The 17,789-nt window shown below is 40.3% G+C and overlaps 1 protein-coding gene across 1 annotated transcript in view; it reads left to right on the plus strand.

Moving 5' to 3' along the window:
- Positions 1-17,789, plus strand: part of uts2r2 (urotensin-2 receptor 2) — a 46,452-nt gene that overhangs the window by 20,109 nt on the left and 8,554 nt on the right. Inside the window, exon 8 of the mRNA XM_063003765.1 lies at positions 9,327-9,450. Coding sequence (XP_062859835.1) covers positions 9,327-9,450 — 124 coding nt within the window. The remainder of the gene's footprint in view (positions 1-9,326; positions 9,451-17,789) is intronic.

Raw genomic sequence — 17,789 nt, forward strand, 5'->3', positions numbered from 1 at the left:
TCCCCCCAAAGAAAATGCTTACATTTTTAGAAGCACTAGCATTTAAAAATAGTCTGTGTCACACACGCACACACACACATTCTAACCACTATACACACAAGTAGGGGTGGGCGATATGGCCCTAAAATAATATCACGATATTTCAGGGTATTGTTGCGATATAACAAAACACTGAAAAATATTTTATTCATTTCAAGAAAACACTATTTCTAAAAAAATTATGTTCAAGTTTTATTTAGAATTAATCTAAGTTTCAAACACTTTGTAGAAATATGTATAAAGTATGTAAGAATTACGCACACTTTTCTGTATTTTGTCTTTCCAGTAAAAATAATGTAACATAAATGATGTATCAAAAAATCCTTCAAAAAATGAAAGTGTGAAATTTAGTGCATGTTTTTAAATTTTAACAGTAACAATTATACAAAAATACTTAAAAGCTTCACAGTAAACAGAAAAACAAACACAAACTAGACTGCCTATTATTACCTATTATTATTATTATGTATCTCTGTCTAGCTTTTTGATAAGCTGGATAAAGCCTTGCTTCTCAGCAGTTTAAATTGGCATCATATCTTTAGCTAAACAAAATGCGATAGCTTCGGTAATTTCTTTCCAGCGTTTGCTCTTTCTGTCATACTGAGTGCAGCTCTCCAAAGACGCGGCGATGCTGTGCTGAGTCAGTGTAGACTGTCTGCTTGGGTTAGCATTACTCACATTGGCCGCTGCGCGCTCTTCGCAGCTTTTTTTTACTTTCCTCGTACTGAACTGGGTGCTTCTGCCGGAGGAGGTGAAACAGATTACTTGTGTTTCTCCCTTTTGTTGTTACATGCTTCTTACATACTTTACATATTACCGTGGTTTGTTGTGCATCTGATATTTTGTAACCAAACCACCTCCACACTACTGAACACGCTCCCCTTTTCGGAACGAGCTCCTCCACCGCAGAGCCGCTTTCTGCCATACTTGTTGCTGTGCTCAAATGACCCACGTAACGAACGCACGCCATATGCGTAGCTGCTAGGGATGGCCGATCAAGGCATTTTTTAACTGATCGGAATCGGCTTTACGAAACCCGATCCTAATCCCGATCTTTAGTTTTACATCAGCATGTCCGCTGTGTGGAAATAGTTTGAATTGGAAAGTGAAACAAGTCCAGCAGTGAAGTCTAATGTCTGCACTGTGAGCGTTTCACGAGGCGGTGGGAGCAGAGCTGCGTTCATTACTGTAGAATTTTACTATTTATATGGTGTGTGAGTCAAGGATCACTCCGGTTTACAAAACAACGTAGTGATGCACTCGTTTAATAAAGAAATAAATACACGGTATATTCACATATTGTCGGGAGCAGAACACTTTATTAACTTCTTCTGTTACGGTACCGAATAGTGGACAGCTAGAGTCAAGCACGCTATTCCATGCACTATGGAAGCCCCAAAGGGTCAAAACACACTCACTTTGCATAGAAACATCCATCAAACCATTGTCACAATACAAGCACTTTAAGAACTGGCTTTCCTTCATAACGATAGAGCCTTTCCATTTTATTTTGGTATTCAGGTTTTACTGTAATGCTTTTAAGTAACTTTTTTTCTTATATTCAAGTTAAGCTGCTACACAGATTTTTGTTCATTTTTAGTGTATCACTGCATTAAACTGATTTTTTTTCTTCGAATGTAAAGTTTAAAGTAAAACTGTAATTATCTCACTCATTTTGATTGATTTTGTAAAAATACAAAACATTAAGCCAATAGCTTGGATGCAGCATTTTTCCCTTCAGCACTGCAGAGCTATTCAGTTGTTAAACATATACACTGGAGTAATTTGAATAACTGTAATGTACTTGAAGTGTGCACTGTGTGAACAGTATTATCCAGTTCTTATCTAGACAATATCTAGAAAATACAAGTATCGGTTTGAGACTCGGTATCGGATTGGGATCAAAATTCATTATCGGGAACAAAAAAACGTGATTGGGACATCCCTAGTAGCTGCGTGACATCATTACGTAAACTCAGAATACCGCTATTATCACGATATGGGATTTTTTTTATCGTTTTAAAAATTATACCGGTATTATCGTGAACGATAAGATATAGCACGCCCCTACACACAAGTAAAGAAAGCAAATCCACCCAGTACTTTGACGTTTAAAAATCGACTCTATTATTCTAAATCTGTGGTTTCCTCTCTTTCTCCCTCCTCTCTCTCTATTGCTGGTGTTTCTATTTCCCCATCCCTCACTGTGCGTAACCTTGGTGTACTGTTTGATCCTTTATTGTCCTTTCTTCCCCAAATAAGATCAATCTCTAAGTCTGCCTTCTTTCACCTACGAAACATTGCTCGTCTTCGTCCCTTTCTTTCCTCTGTGGCTGCTGAAACCCTTGTTCATGCTTTTATTTCCTCCAGACTTGATTACTGTAACTCTCTGCTCTTTGGTCTTCCTGCTAAATCCATCCACCTTCTTCAATGTGTTCAAAATTCTGCTGCTAGGATGCTCACTCGCTCCAAAAAAACGGATCACATTACACCTGTCCTTGCCCAACTTCACTGGTTACCCATCTCCAAATGTATTCAATACAAAGTCCTCATACTTACTTTCAAAGCACTTTATGGTCTTGGTCCAATATACTTACAAAACCTGATACATCGGTACACCCCATCACGCTCTCTACGGTCTACTGATGCTGGTCTCCTGATTGTCCCCAGCTTCAGGCTCTCTACCATGGGTGGAAGATCCTTTTCTGTCTCTGCTCCCCTACTTTGGAATTCTCTTCCTCTTTCCCTGTGCTCTACTTCTTCTTTTACAGAATTCAAATCCCTACTCAAAACTCATCTGTTTACCAAACATTTCTCTACTGTTTCATAAGCTTCATTAACTTATGTAAATCTACATTTATTATATCATATGTTTCATAAGTATGTTGTTTTCTTTTTTTCTTTTTTTGTTTCTTCTCTTGTATCTTGTTGTGTCCTATCATTTATGTATTCATGCGTCTCTCATGTGTCTGTCTCTAATATTGTATCTTGATGTATTTTTCTATTTTGTAAAGCGTCCTTGGGTATTGTGAAAGGCGCTATATAAGTCCAACTTATTATTATTATTATTATTATTCAGCCATGATAAAAGCCGTAGCAGCTGACATGGCGTTAAGAATTAAAAAACAAAACAAAAAAATAAGGCCCTTAATCTCTAGTTGTTTGCGTTGTGTTTTTTTTTTTTTTATACATTTTGTCCCTTTTTCTCACATCCAATTTTTACCCAATTGCGTTACGGTTCCTCTCTACTGGTGCTGACCCCGCCCCGATTGAGGAGAGCGAGACTGTCACACGCAACCTCCTTCATGTGTGCTGTAGCCGACTGCATCTTTTCACCTGCACAAGGCAAGTTCACATGCCGATCAGCTCTGTGCACAGAGAGCCACACCCTGATCAGCGTTCTTCGATACGATATATTCGAAATTCCAGCTCTGGTGCGAGCGTGTTTTACCGCCACCCAAGCGGCGTTTGCATTGTGTTTAAGATAAGATAACCTAGAGCAGATAGAATGCCTTTATTTGTCATAAATACATATACACATATGTAGTGCATTGAAATTCTTTTTCTGCATATCCCAACTAGATTGAAAGCTCAGAGCACAGAGTCAGTGGCTACAAAGCAGAGCTGGGAGGCTTTATTTTTAATCTTGTAAACCACAGTGGGGTCAGATTGTACAGAGCAGAGAGAGTAAGATGCACCGTTTGTGTTGCCTGGGTCACATAAAAAAATCATGGACAAAATGTGGGTCGCTTTAAAAAAAAGTTGCCCTAGGCTACCACTGTCCGGTTCGGACACAAATATACACTGACCAGCCATAACATTAAAACCACCTCCTTGTTTCTACACTCACTGTCCATTTTATCATCTCCACTTACCATAGAGAAGCACTTTGTAGTTCTACTATTACTGACTGTAGTCCATCTATTTCTCTACATACCTTTTTAGCCTGCTTTCATGCTATTCTTCAATGGTCAGGACTCTCCCAGGACCACCACAGAGCAGGTATTATTTAAGTGGTGGATCATTCTCAGCCCTGCAGTGACACTGACATGGTGGCGGTGTGTTAGTGTGTGTTGTGCTGGTATGAGTGGATCAGACACAGCAGCGCTGCTGGAGTTTTTAAATACCGTGTCCACTCACTGTCCACTCTATTAGAAACTCCTACCTAGTTGGTCCACCTTGTAGATGTAAAGTCAGTGACGATCGCTCATCTATTGCTGCTGTTTGAGTTGGTCATCTTCTAGACCTTCATCAGTGGACACAGGACGCTGCCCATGGGGCACTCTTGGCTGGATATATTTTTGGTTGGTGGACTATTCTCAGTCCAGCAGTGACAGTGAGGTGTTTAAAAACTCCATCAGCATTGCTGTGTCTGATCCTCTCATACCAGCACAACACACACTAACACACCACCACCATGTCAGTGTCACTGCAGTGCTGAAAATGACCCACCACCCAAATAATACCTGCTCTGTAGTGGTCCTGGGAGAGTCCTGACCATTGAAGAACAGCATGAAAGGGGGCTAACAAAGCATGCAGAGAAACAGATGGACTACAGTCAGTAATTGTAGAACTACAAAGTGCTTCTATATGATAAGTGGAGCTGATAAAATGGACAGTGAGTGTAGAAACAATGAGGTGGTTTGAACGTATGGCTGATCAGTGTAAGCTGCTTTGGATAAAAGCGTTTGCTAAATGCTGTAAATGTTATACAGGTAGAATGTATAACACTGAATGAGATCAGATTTTGCAAGTCTGTACCAAATGTATTCATTTATTTATTTTTACTATCCACTTCATCTTGGTCAGGGTTGTTAAACACGGGGTTCTAGGCAGAAAAGGACCATGGATGGGGTGGCAGTTCATTGAAGGGCAGCAATCATTAACACATTTATTTACTCAATTGCTCACTTACTCACACACACACACACACACACACTTTAGAGCAGCCAATTCATGTTTTTTGTAGGGGAAAAGAAATCTAGGTACCCAGAATTGCTTTTTCTTGTTATGTTGGGAGTGTTTCCTATAAATCTTAAATATACCTGTGGAAGACTGGGGCAGTGCTGAAATTATGCTTTTGTTAGGCCAGTGGTGGCAAGGGAATGGAAATTGGGGCCTAAAATGTTTTCTATGTTGGGATAGATTTTTTATAGACGTATTGGATAAGATTGATCTTTTTATGGACAAAAGCAGCATCATTACCTCAACACACGCCAGTGCTTTAAATTCCTCAAATGTATCTACCCTTCTAAAAAAAAAAAAAGGGTTTTGTCATTGTTTTCATGCTGTGGGTTTATTTTGTGCCGCAATCTTTAGATAAATACAACCCTGAGCAACGATACAACTAAATATAGCCGCAAGTGGTGATTTCCAGGGTCCAAGCACAAATCTGATCATCTGATAATCTGATACAGCCAGCATGAGACAGAGAACATTGGAGAAAGCTGACCTATCTGTGCAGCTAACCATTGCAAAGCGTTGACAGCGCAGTGACATGACATTTAGGCTGAAGTTTAATTAAGTTTTTCTTTCGCGTGAATGCATTAGTATTAACACGGTTGCTCTGTAGAATTTAGGAATGAGGTTTTTAATAGGCTAGAAATGTGCATTCCCCTGCTTTAAATGGGAACAGGGAGTACTTGACTCTTGGCCTGACTTCAAAAGATTAGCCCGAGGTAATCAAAGCAGCCCATGAGCAACATGGATGAGAGTCTGTTCATAAATCTGTTTATTGAAGATGGCATTGGTAATTAAATCCTTTCGTTTTTAAATGAGCATTTCAGTTTACAGTAATCCCTCCTCGATCGCGGGGGTTGCGTTCCAGAACCCTCCGCGAAAGGTGAAAATCCGCAAAGTAAAAACATGTGTTTATATGGTTATTTTTATAACCCGATTCCATCGGCTTTAGCATTTAGCATCTTGTCATTAAAACCAATGGATTGAGGTAGCACAGCATGCTAACGTCAATATAACATCTCTCTTCATGTAACGATAACGGTTACATTTCCTGACAAGCCCGAACTTGCAAATAAAAACACTCGGTACAAGTTTATACAAGTTAAAAATCAGTAATATTTTATTTACGTTTGAAAAGAACTCCATTCGTTTGTCTGTACCGTCAGCCATGTTTATTTTTCTGTGAGAGAGGAGCACCTGACCCGCAATAAATTCTGGGATTGTCTTGATCACTGAAGCAGCGTCGGATGCTCACTCGTTTTTGAGTGAAAATAACATTGAAACGTTAAGTAGTGAGGATATTAAGGCATCTAGGATTTGGAACAGCCTCCTAATCGGGAGCGCGCACAGGATGACGTAAAATGCGTCTATGTAGAGAGAGAGCTAGCTTTTCAAACACACCCCTTGTCTGCAGAAATCCGCGAACCAGCGAAAAATCCACGATTTATATTTAGACATGCTTGCAAATAAAATCCGCGATAGAGTGAAGCCGCAAAAGTCAAAGCGCGATATAGCGAGGGATTACTGTATGTAAATTTGGGATTTCTCTGGGATTTTACTACATATTTACTGGGATCTGTTTGTCTGCAGAAATAAAAATTTTATCGTTATCAAGGTCTGAGCAGAAGATTCTTCATATATTACTGATATTCTAAAGCTTCTCATTTTAAACTTCAACATTGACCTATATCCTTTGTCATGCCCCTACATTAAACTGGACACTGGGCCAGTTGTTATAGGGGACAGTTTGATCATTTTTTCCCATGTATATTATGCGGAGATCTAGACAATTGTCACTTAAAAAGTAAAAAAACTTTATTCAAATTTCAGAATTCAAATTTAACGTATTAAACTTAATCTAGACTTAATTTAACTCATTCTAGAAAAATATACACTGATCAGCCATAACATTAAAACCACCTCCTTTTTTCTACACTCACTGTCCATTTATCAGCTCCACTTACCATATAGAAGCACTTTGTAGTTCTGCCATTACTGGCTGTAGTCCATCTGTTTCTCTGCGTGCTTTGTTAGCCCCCTTTCATCATGTTCTAGTTGTAGTTGTTTGGTATAATGTTTGTTTGGTGGGCTTTGTCAAAGGGAATACATGATATCTTGGACTCTATGAAGTACCAGGACATTTAAAATAAAAATCTGCCTGTGTTTTCAAAGAAACTAAAATGGGTTATCATTGGATACTCCAGCAGGACAATGATCCAGAATGTGTCAATGGTTTATTAAACACAAAATCAAGCGTCTGATCCCGCTGGTCCCGTCACTCTCAATTCGTTTAGATTAGAAATGTCTCTTGTATTTATTGTAGGTTTTTGTATTTATTGTTCTGTTGTTTATCTGTACTGTGTGTATTGTGTTGTTTTGCACTTGTGCTCTGTGTTGCACCCTGGTCCTGGAGGAATGTTGTTTCATTTCGATATGTACTTGTATATAGCTGAAATGACAGTAAAACCTCTCTTGAACTCTTCTGCCATGGACAATCTCAGTCCACTGATTTAAACCTCATAGAAAACCTGTGGTGTGAGGTAAGGAGAGGAGTGCACAACAAGAGACCCTGGATGTTCTGGATAGAAGCTACACCGATCAGCCATAATATTAAAACCACCTCCTTGTTGCTACACTCACTGTCCATTTTATCAGCTCCACTTACCATATAGAAGCACTTTGTAGTTCTACAATTACTGACAGTAGTCCATCTGTTTCTCTGCATGCTTTGTTAGCCCCCTTTCATGCTGTTTTTCAATGGTCAGGATTCTCCCAGGACCACTACAGAGCAGGTATTATTTGGATAGTGGATCATTCTCAGCACTGCAGTGACCCTGACATGGTGGTGGTGTGTTAGTGTGTGTTGTGCTGGTATGAGTGGATCAGACACAGCAGCACTGCTGGAGTTTTTAAACACCTCACTGTCACTGCTGGACTGAGAATAGTCCACCAACCAAAAATATCCAGCCAAGAGCGCCCTGTGGGCAGCGGCCTGTGACCACTGATGAAGGTCTAGAAGATGACCAACTCAAACAGCAGCGTCTCTGACTTTACATCTACAAGGTGGACCAACTAGGTAGGAGTGTCTAATAGAGTGGACTGTGAGTGGACACAGTATTTAAAAACTCCAGCAGCTCTGCTGTGTCTGATCCACTCATACCAGCACAACACACACTAACACACCACCACCATGTCAGTGTCACTGCAGTGCTGAGAATGATCCACCACCTAAATAATATCTGCTCTGTGGTGGTCCTGTGGGGGTCCTGACCATTGAAGAACAGGGTGAAAGCAGGTTAAAACAGTATATAGAGAAACAGATAGACTACAGTCAGTAATTGTAGAAGTACAAAGTGCTTCTATATGGTAAGTGGAGCTGATAACATGGACAGTGAGTGTAGAAACATGGAGGTGGTTTTAATGTTATGGCTGATTGGTTTATAGTCTCTTAATTAGTTCAGGACATTTATATTTTTAAGCTGACTTAATAAATTGCAGTTTAAAATTTCTACAGCCGACATCCTGTCACACTTTTACTAATTATCCTGAGAGTACTTCATTTACATGGAAATGTATTACACAATCATACTTTTAAACTGATCTAATTTTATATGCTGCAACCATTTGCTCCTGTGAGATTAGAGAATCATTTTTAACATGAACAGCATAGGGTGGCTGGGTGGGTAGCACTGTCTCCTCACAGCAAGAAGGTCCTGGGTTTGATTGCCAGATTGAGCGGTTTGGGTTTTTTCTGTTCTTCCTGTGTCTGAGTGGCTTCGTTTTCCTCCCACAGTCCAAAAACATGCAAGTGAGGTGATTTGGAGAGACAAAACTATCCATAACTTGAACTGATGAATCTTGTTTAACCAGTGATTATAAGTCCTGTCATGAATGTAACCAAAGTGTGTAAACATGATGTTAATATCCTAATAAAATTAAAAAAATAATCATGCACAGCATGATAAAAATACTCTTATTATTTTTAAAAGCAAGGACAGCAATATCCCAGAGCTCAGAATGTAGTAAACCTATAGTTAAATCCAGAAATGTGAGACTTATTTTATTTGGTTACATTGGATTTTACCATCCTGAAGTGGAAAATTCATGAAATCTTGTGGACACAGAAGAAAGTGGAAAACTGTCCGCACCTCGTAAAAGCCTAGAACTTATAAAAATTACCTTAAAGAGTTCCATTATACAAAAAAAAAAAACTAAATGACCAAATCACCATGTATAATTTAGTGTCTGTGCTCAGAACATGTGCCTTCAGCAGATAGGAAGGAAGGAACCAATAAATGAGTGAATTTGTGGGGTTTTTTTTTTTACAGGTCACGTACGGCTCCTTTGACTACACCTCACTGCTGTACCTAACAGATTATGGTGTGGATTTTGGAGGGGGGCGTTTCGTCTTTATGGACCCAAACGGCAACCGAACAGTGGAACCCAGAGCAGGTAAATGGAAACTCTAATTTAGGTGAATACATTTAATTAGGGTACCAGCTATGTTTTCTTTAAATTGTATGGGGTGTATGAAGGTGATATGGTGCTGTGCAAGGGTTCCAGTTATGTTTTTGTTAAATCGTATGGGACGTATAAAGGTGAGATGGTGCTGTCAAGTCAAATTTATTTATATAGCGCTTTTTACAATGAACTTTGTCTCAAAGCAACTTCATAGAATCCAGGACCTACAGACCAAAAACTCCTGTTGAGCAAGCTGAGGGCAAAAGTGGCAAGAAAAAACTCCCTTAAAAATACAGGAAGAAACCTTGAGAGGAACCAGACTCAGCAGGGGGACCCACATCCTCTTTGGGTTCTGTGAGAATTTTGCTTTTATGTGACTTTAATGTGCACTCAAAACCTATTTAAAATGAACGTCGGTTTACCATGCCAACTGTACCTGGCTTTTAAGGCGCACTCTGCTTGTAGGGAAGGTTCTAGAAATGGGTGTCAAATGGTAAAAACGATCAGCCACGAAAGTTGCTTAAGAATAAAAGGGAAATGTGTGTTCTTGGATTTTCTTTTGCCAAAACATTAGGACAACCCCCCCAAAATGTGCTTGTCATGGTCAGGGATGTATCAAATGTTGGGCTAATGGAAGTTACTCTCGAATTTTCCCTATGGGAGTCAATAAAGGAATCTTATCTTACTTAGTACAGGTGTTGAACGCACCAGGTACAATCAGCATAAAGACCTGAGGGATTTTGATAAGGGCCAGATTATGATGGTCAGGCGACTAAGTTTAAGAAGCTTCAAAACACCCGGGGTGCACACAGGTAGCTGTGGGAGGTACCCATTGGCAGTGGTCTGAGAAGGAACAAGTCACAAACAACCAACAGAGTGTTGGGCAGCCAAGACTCATTGATACCAGACAACTTGAAGGCTATGGCTTCTGGTACAGACCAACAGAAGCAACAGGCGGGCCTAATTTTTTGGCTAATTAGTGAATATAGTTTTTTAAAAATGCGTTTTACCCTTTTTTTCTCCCAATTTAGTGTAGCCACTCCGCTGCTGGGGACCCTGACGGCGTCCAAGGAGGGTGTATATTCGCCTGACACACTCCGCCTTTGACATGTGCACAGTCCACCAGTCCCTTATTCACTCATACTTTGGTGTATTTGTGTGTGAGGTCGGCTTCGCGTACAGATAGCCACGCCCTGATCTCTGAGCCCCTTCACTTTCTGTTCAGGCACCCTGGGCAAGCAAGGCATTGATAACCCAAACCCTTAGTCCGGTCTTTCCCACCCAGCTGATTGGAAGCCCAGTTTTGTCTGCTGCAGGCATTAGCCAATTATGCCTGCTAGAGGGTGCCCAGCCGACCGGTAGCAGAACTGAGATTCGAACCCGCATTTTCTCCCCTTTTTCTCCCTTTTTTTTTAGCGCATCCAATTGCCCCATTGCATCATGCTTCCACTCCACCAATGCCGATCCCTGCTCTGATTGATGAGAACGAAGCTAACCCACGCCCCCGTATGCATCTTATCACCTACACTTTGACGAGTGCAGTGCAGCTTAGCTGCGTGTACGGAGGGACACACCCTAAGAGCAATCTTTTCTCATCTCTGTGCAGGTGCCATCAATCAGCCAGCAGAGGTCGTAATTGCACCAGTCATGAGAGAGAGAGAGACCCCATTCGGCTTAGTCCCGCCCATATGAACAACAGGCCAACCGTTTGGCCGCTCAGCCTTAGCCGACAAGGCAGAGCTGAGATTCGATACGATGTATTCGAGATCCCAGCTCTGGATCCAGCGTGTGTTTTTACCGCTGCGCCACCTGGCGGCCCTAGTTACTTGCAGTTTTGAATGAATTGTATGTTGGTCTAAAACAAAAAAAGCTCTGCAATGTTGTCATTTAGAGACATGAGGAAAAAAGGAAACAGGTTCATGAAACTTTATTTTTAATCAAAGAGTGCATTTAATCTTATTAAAGAGCTTAGAAGCCACAACAGGTGATAACAGGATTAGTAAAAGTAGAATTTCTGTCTAAAATGCAAATCTGCTCTCTGTACTTCACAGCTCATTAGTCATCATGCTGGATTTCACTCACAACACCACGGTTCTAATTTACAGTGGAAAACAACAGTTCAGGGTTTTGTAAAATAGTGAGAATCAGTTTTTCTCCACCATGTCTGTACTTCGCTTCTGACATCATCATGAAGTTTGTCTTGGACAGCTGTAGCCTAGTGGTTAAGGTACTGGACTAGTTTCTTGATGCATGCTCAATAATCCAGGTACACAAATCCACAAAGTTGAATCAGTTCATCTGGACACAAGTTTGTTGTAGAGATACGTTTCATCACTCATCCAAATGACTTCTTCAGTCTGAGCTGGTAGTGAATACCCCAACCTTATATGCAGACGATTTGCATAATGATCAATCACCGCCCATTGCATAACAATGAAACCGCTTACAAATACAATGGCCATGTGTGCCTTTCATATATGATTGGGGTATAGCTTCTATCACGTTGTTGTAAGATGGTGAGAGATGTACTCTGAGGCCCCCCCCCCCCTGGTCCAGGGATGGTCGTTCCCTCTTCTTAATACTGGACTAGTAATAAGAAGGTTGCTGTTTCAAGCCTCACCGCTGCCAGATTGCCACTGTTGGGCCCTTGAGCAAGGCCTTTAACCCATAATTACTCAGACGGTATTCTGTCACAGTACTGTAAGTCGCTTTGGATAAAGGCGTCTGCTAAATGCCGAAAATGTAAATGTCTCATTGGTGGCTCTTTTAAAAAGTAAGCGAGAAGCTGGGTCAAAGTTAAATCCGAAAGCAGACTAGGTCAAAGTTCAATCAGAAAGCAGAAACATTGACACAGGCAGAGCAAAAGTAGTCTCAAGTGGTCTTACTTTGGAAATCAGAAGAATTTAGTGCCAAACTACTGCTGGAACCTCAGTAAAGTAGTGAACAGAGTAAGCAATGATGGTACAAAGTCGTAACCCTTTTCATGCACTGACCTACTTTTTGCCTGATCCTTTCTCATGTACAGATGTGTACAGGAGAAACTGCACATTGCTTTTGCGCTGGCTGTGTTGTTGTTTCCTATGTAGTGTGGCGCACTTTTGTCGCACTGGGCTCGCGATTTTTGTGTTCACCTGAATAACCCAGTTTGCCCCTGACCTTTTCAAAGCGCCTCCAATGAGACAAACTGTTTGATATGATGCTGTACAAGCGACTCGGGCAGTATGAACAATGCTTAACGTGAACAAAACTTAACGTGACTAATTGTATTAAAACAACAAGTGAGGAATTTCATTAGTGGAGAGAACTTATGACTAGTAATAACTGAGAGAGGTTTAGTGTTCCTATGTCGACTTATAAGCATTATAAGCAACTGTCCAAGTTTAAAAGTGAAATAGTGAGAAAAATACAGCTAAACACAGATACATGTGGATGCTTTTAGTGTGGATTTTACACAAATACGTATTTGTCTCATATTCGCACTTTGATGACGTTTTTCCACACCACTCAAGCGCTGAACAAAGCTGCAGTTTGCACTTTTAGTAGGCGAAGAAATAATGATTCATATAAAAAGAGTCTTTGCCAGCAAAGGTAGTTTATGGCTCATAAGTGAATTGTCAATCAGTTTGAAAAGAACATTTCTCAATGCAAGATAATTCAGGTCTTTCTCTATCTACTGTAACAGATTTAGGGAATCCGGAGAAATCTCAGTTTGTGTAGGCAAGGTCGGAAACAGCTCTTGAATGTGCATGACCCTTGAGCCAGCAGACACCAATGCATAAGAAACAGATAAATTTAGCCTGAGCTAGGGAGCGCTTCAGAAAACAGTCTTAGCACAGTATGCCGCTGCAGCAAGAAGTGCAACTTAAAACTCATAAATCAATTTTATGCAAAATACCTCAGAGTACTTTGGGCCCAGGCTCATCTGAGATAGACTGAGACAAGGACAGTACATTCATTTACTGCATCGGTGGTTATTGACCCGAGCTTTGTTACAGCTACTGAACTCTGTAGTACCTGTCAATTATTTTTAATTAATTGCTGGACCCCAAGTAGCTCTACTTGTCCTTGGTGTATTACTGAAGGTGTATTAATGAAGGTGCTGGCAGTATTCTCTAGCCTTCTCTAAACAAAATGATATCTACAGTGTATTGGGGATGGTACAGGCTGGTAGTTTAACTGCTGACTGACTGGTTGATTAGTGAGATAGACCAGAAGTCAATGATATAGGCCTTAATGAAGATTCAAAAATAAATACAGTATTCTGGTTGCTGCTGTTGGGAGAGGCATCATAAAGGAATTGGGTATATTCAGATTGGATTAAAAGCAGAGTTTTTAAAAATGTTTACTACTAATTAGCATCTTATAAGATTACTAAAATATTAAGAATATTACTATTAGATACATTTACTATTTTGGCTACTCTCATAGTTAGTGGTCACCACAGCAGATCGTTCTGGTCCACATACCTTATTTGGCGCAGTTTTATGCTGGATGCCCTTCCTGGTGCAACCCTTTTTATTTTTATCCAGGCTACATGTCTGTGCAGATGCCCGGCCAGCTGATAGCACCACTGACATTCAAAACCTAGGTGTCAGTGGTAGTCGGCTACCTTGATTTTTAAAATATTTTTTAATGCATTTTCTCCCCATTTTCCTCTTATTTTAGCACACACGATTTGTGTTCCGCTGCTGAGGGATACCCGAATGCATCCGAGAAGAGCATGTCGCTGTACCTGCCTCTTTCGACACGTGCATAGCCCTCCTCTTCTCACCCCTGCATTCTGCAAAAGTGTCCCTTCCGCCAGTCAGGGTCCTTCCACAAAGTCTGGTCCCCACCCTGCAGATACGGTGGCCAATTAGTATCTGCTGCAGGCACTTCAATGATGCCCACCAGATGGCACCCAGCCGACCGGTGGCAATGCCGAGTTTCGAACCGAGGAGTTCAGAATCTCGGTGCTGGTGTGCTACCGGAATATCCTGCTGTGCCACCTGGACTACCGGCTACCTTGATTTAATACTGCACCACCCGAGTCCCCTACAATATAAATAGAATAAAATGTTAAAAGCTACAACTGCTGAGATGATTAAAACGTAGCTGTACCACTGGTGTCTATATATGACCTGTAATTGTACTTACATGATTTTTTAATGTAATTTTAGTGGGTATAAAACAGACACACAGCGACTTCAGACTCGACTCAGACTCATTTCAAATGACTCGGACTCAACTCATGACTCGCAAAAAATGACTTGTAAACAAACGAGTCCATAGCGTCAGCATGTGTTAACATTAGTTACGTATAACATATATATATATATATATATATATATATATAATTATTATTATTGTTATTATAAATTTACTGCTCTCTAATAACGCTACGGCTGTCTTAACCCGCAACGCACACAATGGGTAAATGTTCCAGCCAGCTTACGCGTAGTGTTGAAGCGTCGCTCCCTACGCCCTACACAGTTTGAAGTTCACTTTATTTGAAAATTTTCTTTACCTTTGGATTGGAATCTCACTTAAAATGGTGGAATACCCTACATAGTGCACTTTACAACTGGGGTGAATGGAACGCTCCTACAGAATTGGTGCTAATGGTTAAAAGACCGCTTTCTGAACCAATCAGATTGTAATTTTTAGTAAGAAATGCTGTTATTTGCATTTATTCAGTTTGTGTCACACAGATGATTGTTAATGAAACACTTGATTGGCTTTCTAACGAGTTCGTGTTTTACTTCACAACCGGGAAAAGTTTGGAGGTTTTCAGTTATAAGCACATTTACAAAATAACAGATTATATTCCTAAAGGGACACACGGTTATAAATTTAATAGCATCTGGAAGAACATAAGCTAAGGTAAGCAGTGGTTATGATTTATTTTGCTGTATTTTGTATTTTGGCTGCTGTGCCGTGATTTATCAGGCGCTTTTGTTTTGCAATAAAAACAAAACGTATCAGTTTAAGCTTTTAGCTGGTACCTTCTTATTACAGAAATTACATTCATTTGCACAATGACTAGGAAAGTAAAGGCACTAAGTAAAATGGCAAAATACAGTCGCTAATTTGTTTTGTTTTTTATCTGAACTTACATATTATTTGTTTATTTATACGCTACATTTCCAATATATGTTTTGTGTATATTATATTGACTCATGACTTGACTCAGACTCTAGCCTAAAGACTCGTGACTTGACTCGGACTCATATTTTGTGACTAGTGAACATCTCTGGTATAAAACAGAGGTCTCCAAACGTTCTTGTTGGGGACCAGATGGAGTAAAAAAAAATGCAAACACCGGCCACAGACATGATTACTAACAGTTACACTTCCTTTTTATTTAAGTGACTAATGATCTATCTTTGACAGTGTTGAGTAAACTAAGATTTTGCCAATGTCACTTACCAGCTTATAATCCTACTATGAAGGTTATTATACTTCTTTTAATTAAACATACCCACTTCCTTCTGAATAATAATTTTTCCAGCGCACCAAAAATCTTCTGCATTCTCTGTCTAGTTTTCGTTTCTTCGCCATGTTTATCTAAAAACTCAGGAACATTTAAGTAGGTGTAACGTTAATTTTTTGAGTTGGGGGAAAGAAGATGGGGAGCATTTTAGATCTGTTTTATGCAATAGCGACATGACTGAGTTCAAACAGCTGTTTCAAAAATGGTAACAGGCTGCAAATGGACATCCCTGGTCTGAACGAAGACCTTATTTCATTATAAGGAGACTAATCGTGTGTGCATGTGTGCTTTGACAAAATGACATGCTTACCAGCAAGAAATTGTAGTTAATTTCACATAACGTTTTGCCATCAGAAATACACGAACCATTTCTTGAGCGACTTTTGTGAAGCAACGAGGGCCTTGTGCATAATTGCATTAATGACTGTTTATTCAGTGCAGCACAAGCGTATTAGCTGTAATTACCAGTAAGAGCATTTTATTGTGAACTCACTTCCCTTTCATTTATTATGTACTTCAAATTATGAATGTTTCGGAAAGACTGATCTAGTGACTCATCTGGTTTTACTTTTTCCCTCGTGGAACCTTTTATCTGAATCCATATGTTGACACTACTGATCAGCCATAACATTACAACCACCTCCTTGTTTCTACACTCACTGTCCATTTTATCAGCTCCACTTACCACATAGGAGCACTTTGTAGTTCTACAACTACTGACTGTAGTCCATCTGTTACTCTGCATACTTTTTTAGCCTGCTTTCACCCTGTTCTTCAATGGTCAGAACCCCCACAGAGCAGGTATTATTTAGGTGGTGGATCATTCTCAGCACTGCAGTCACAATGACATGGTGGTGGTGTTTGTGTGTGTTGTGCTGGTATGAGTGTATCAGATACAGCAGTGCTCCTGGAGTTTTTAAATACTGTGTCCACTCCCTGTCCACATATTAGACACTGCTACCTAGCTGGTCCACCTTGTAGATGTAAAGTCAGAGACGATCGCTCATCTATTGCTGCTGTTTGAGTTGGTCATCTTCTAGACCATCAGTGGTCACAGGACACTGCACACTGGGTGATGTTGGCTGGATATTTTTGGTCGGTGGACTATTCTCAGTCCAGCAGTGACAGTGAGGTGTTTAAAAACTCCATCAGTACTGCTGTGTCCTATAGACTCATACCAGCACACTAACACACCACCACCATGTCAGTGTCACTGCAGTGCTGAGAATGATCCACCACCCAAATAATACCTGCTCTGTGGTGGTCCTGGGAGAGTCCTGACCATTGAAGAACAGCATGAAAGGGGGCTAACAAAGCATGCAGAGAAACAGATGGACTACAGTCAGTAATTGTAGAACTACAAAGTGCTTCTATATGGTAAGTGGAGCTGATAAAATGGACAGTGTGTAGGTCATGGCTCATGAGTAAACTGTTAATCAGTTTTTCTATCTACTGTATATAACAATCTCAGTCTGTGTAGGCAGGGTCGGAAACAGCTGTTGAATATGCGTGAGCCAACAGACACCATTGCATGCGAAACAGTCAAACTACTCATGTAAATTTAGCCTCCTGGGCTAGGGAGCGCTTCAGAAAACTGTTGTCACTTAGCACAGTCTACCACTGCAACAAGAAGTGCAACTGAAAACCCGTAAATCAATTTTATGCAAATTACCTCAGAGTTCTTTGGGCCCAGGCTCATCTGAGATCTAATCAGTGTATGCTTGGTAGAGCAGGAATATTTAAAATCATTACATTTAAATACGCTGCCGTTTTCCAATCAAAACTGTATCGAGAAATCTGCATCTCACTAAACTGGATGAGAGAGGATGTCACTCAGCATGCTAACAGTGCAAGAAAA

The sequence above is a fragment of the Trichomycterus rosablanca genome, chromosome 10 (assembly GCF_030014385.1).
Source record: "Trichomycterus rosablanca isolate fTriRos1 chromosome 10, fTriRos1.hap1, whole genome shotgun sequence".
NCBI lineage: Eukaryota > Metazoa > Chordata > Actinopteri > Siluriformes > Trichomycteridae > Trichomycterus > Trichomycterus rosablanca.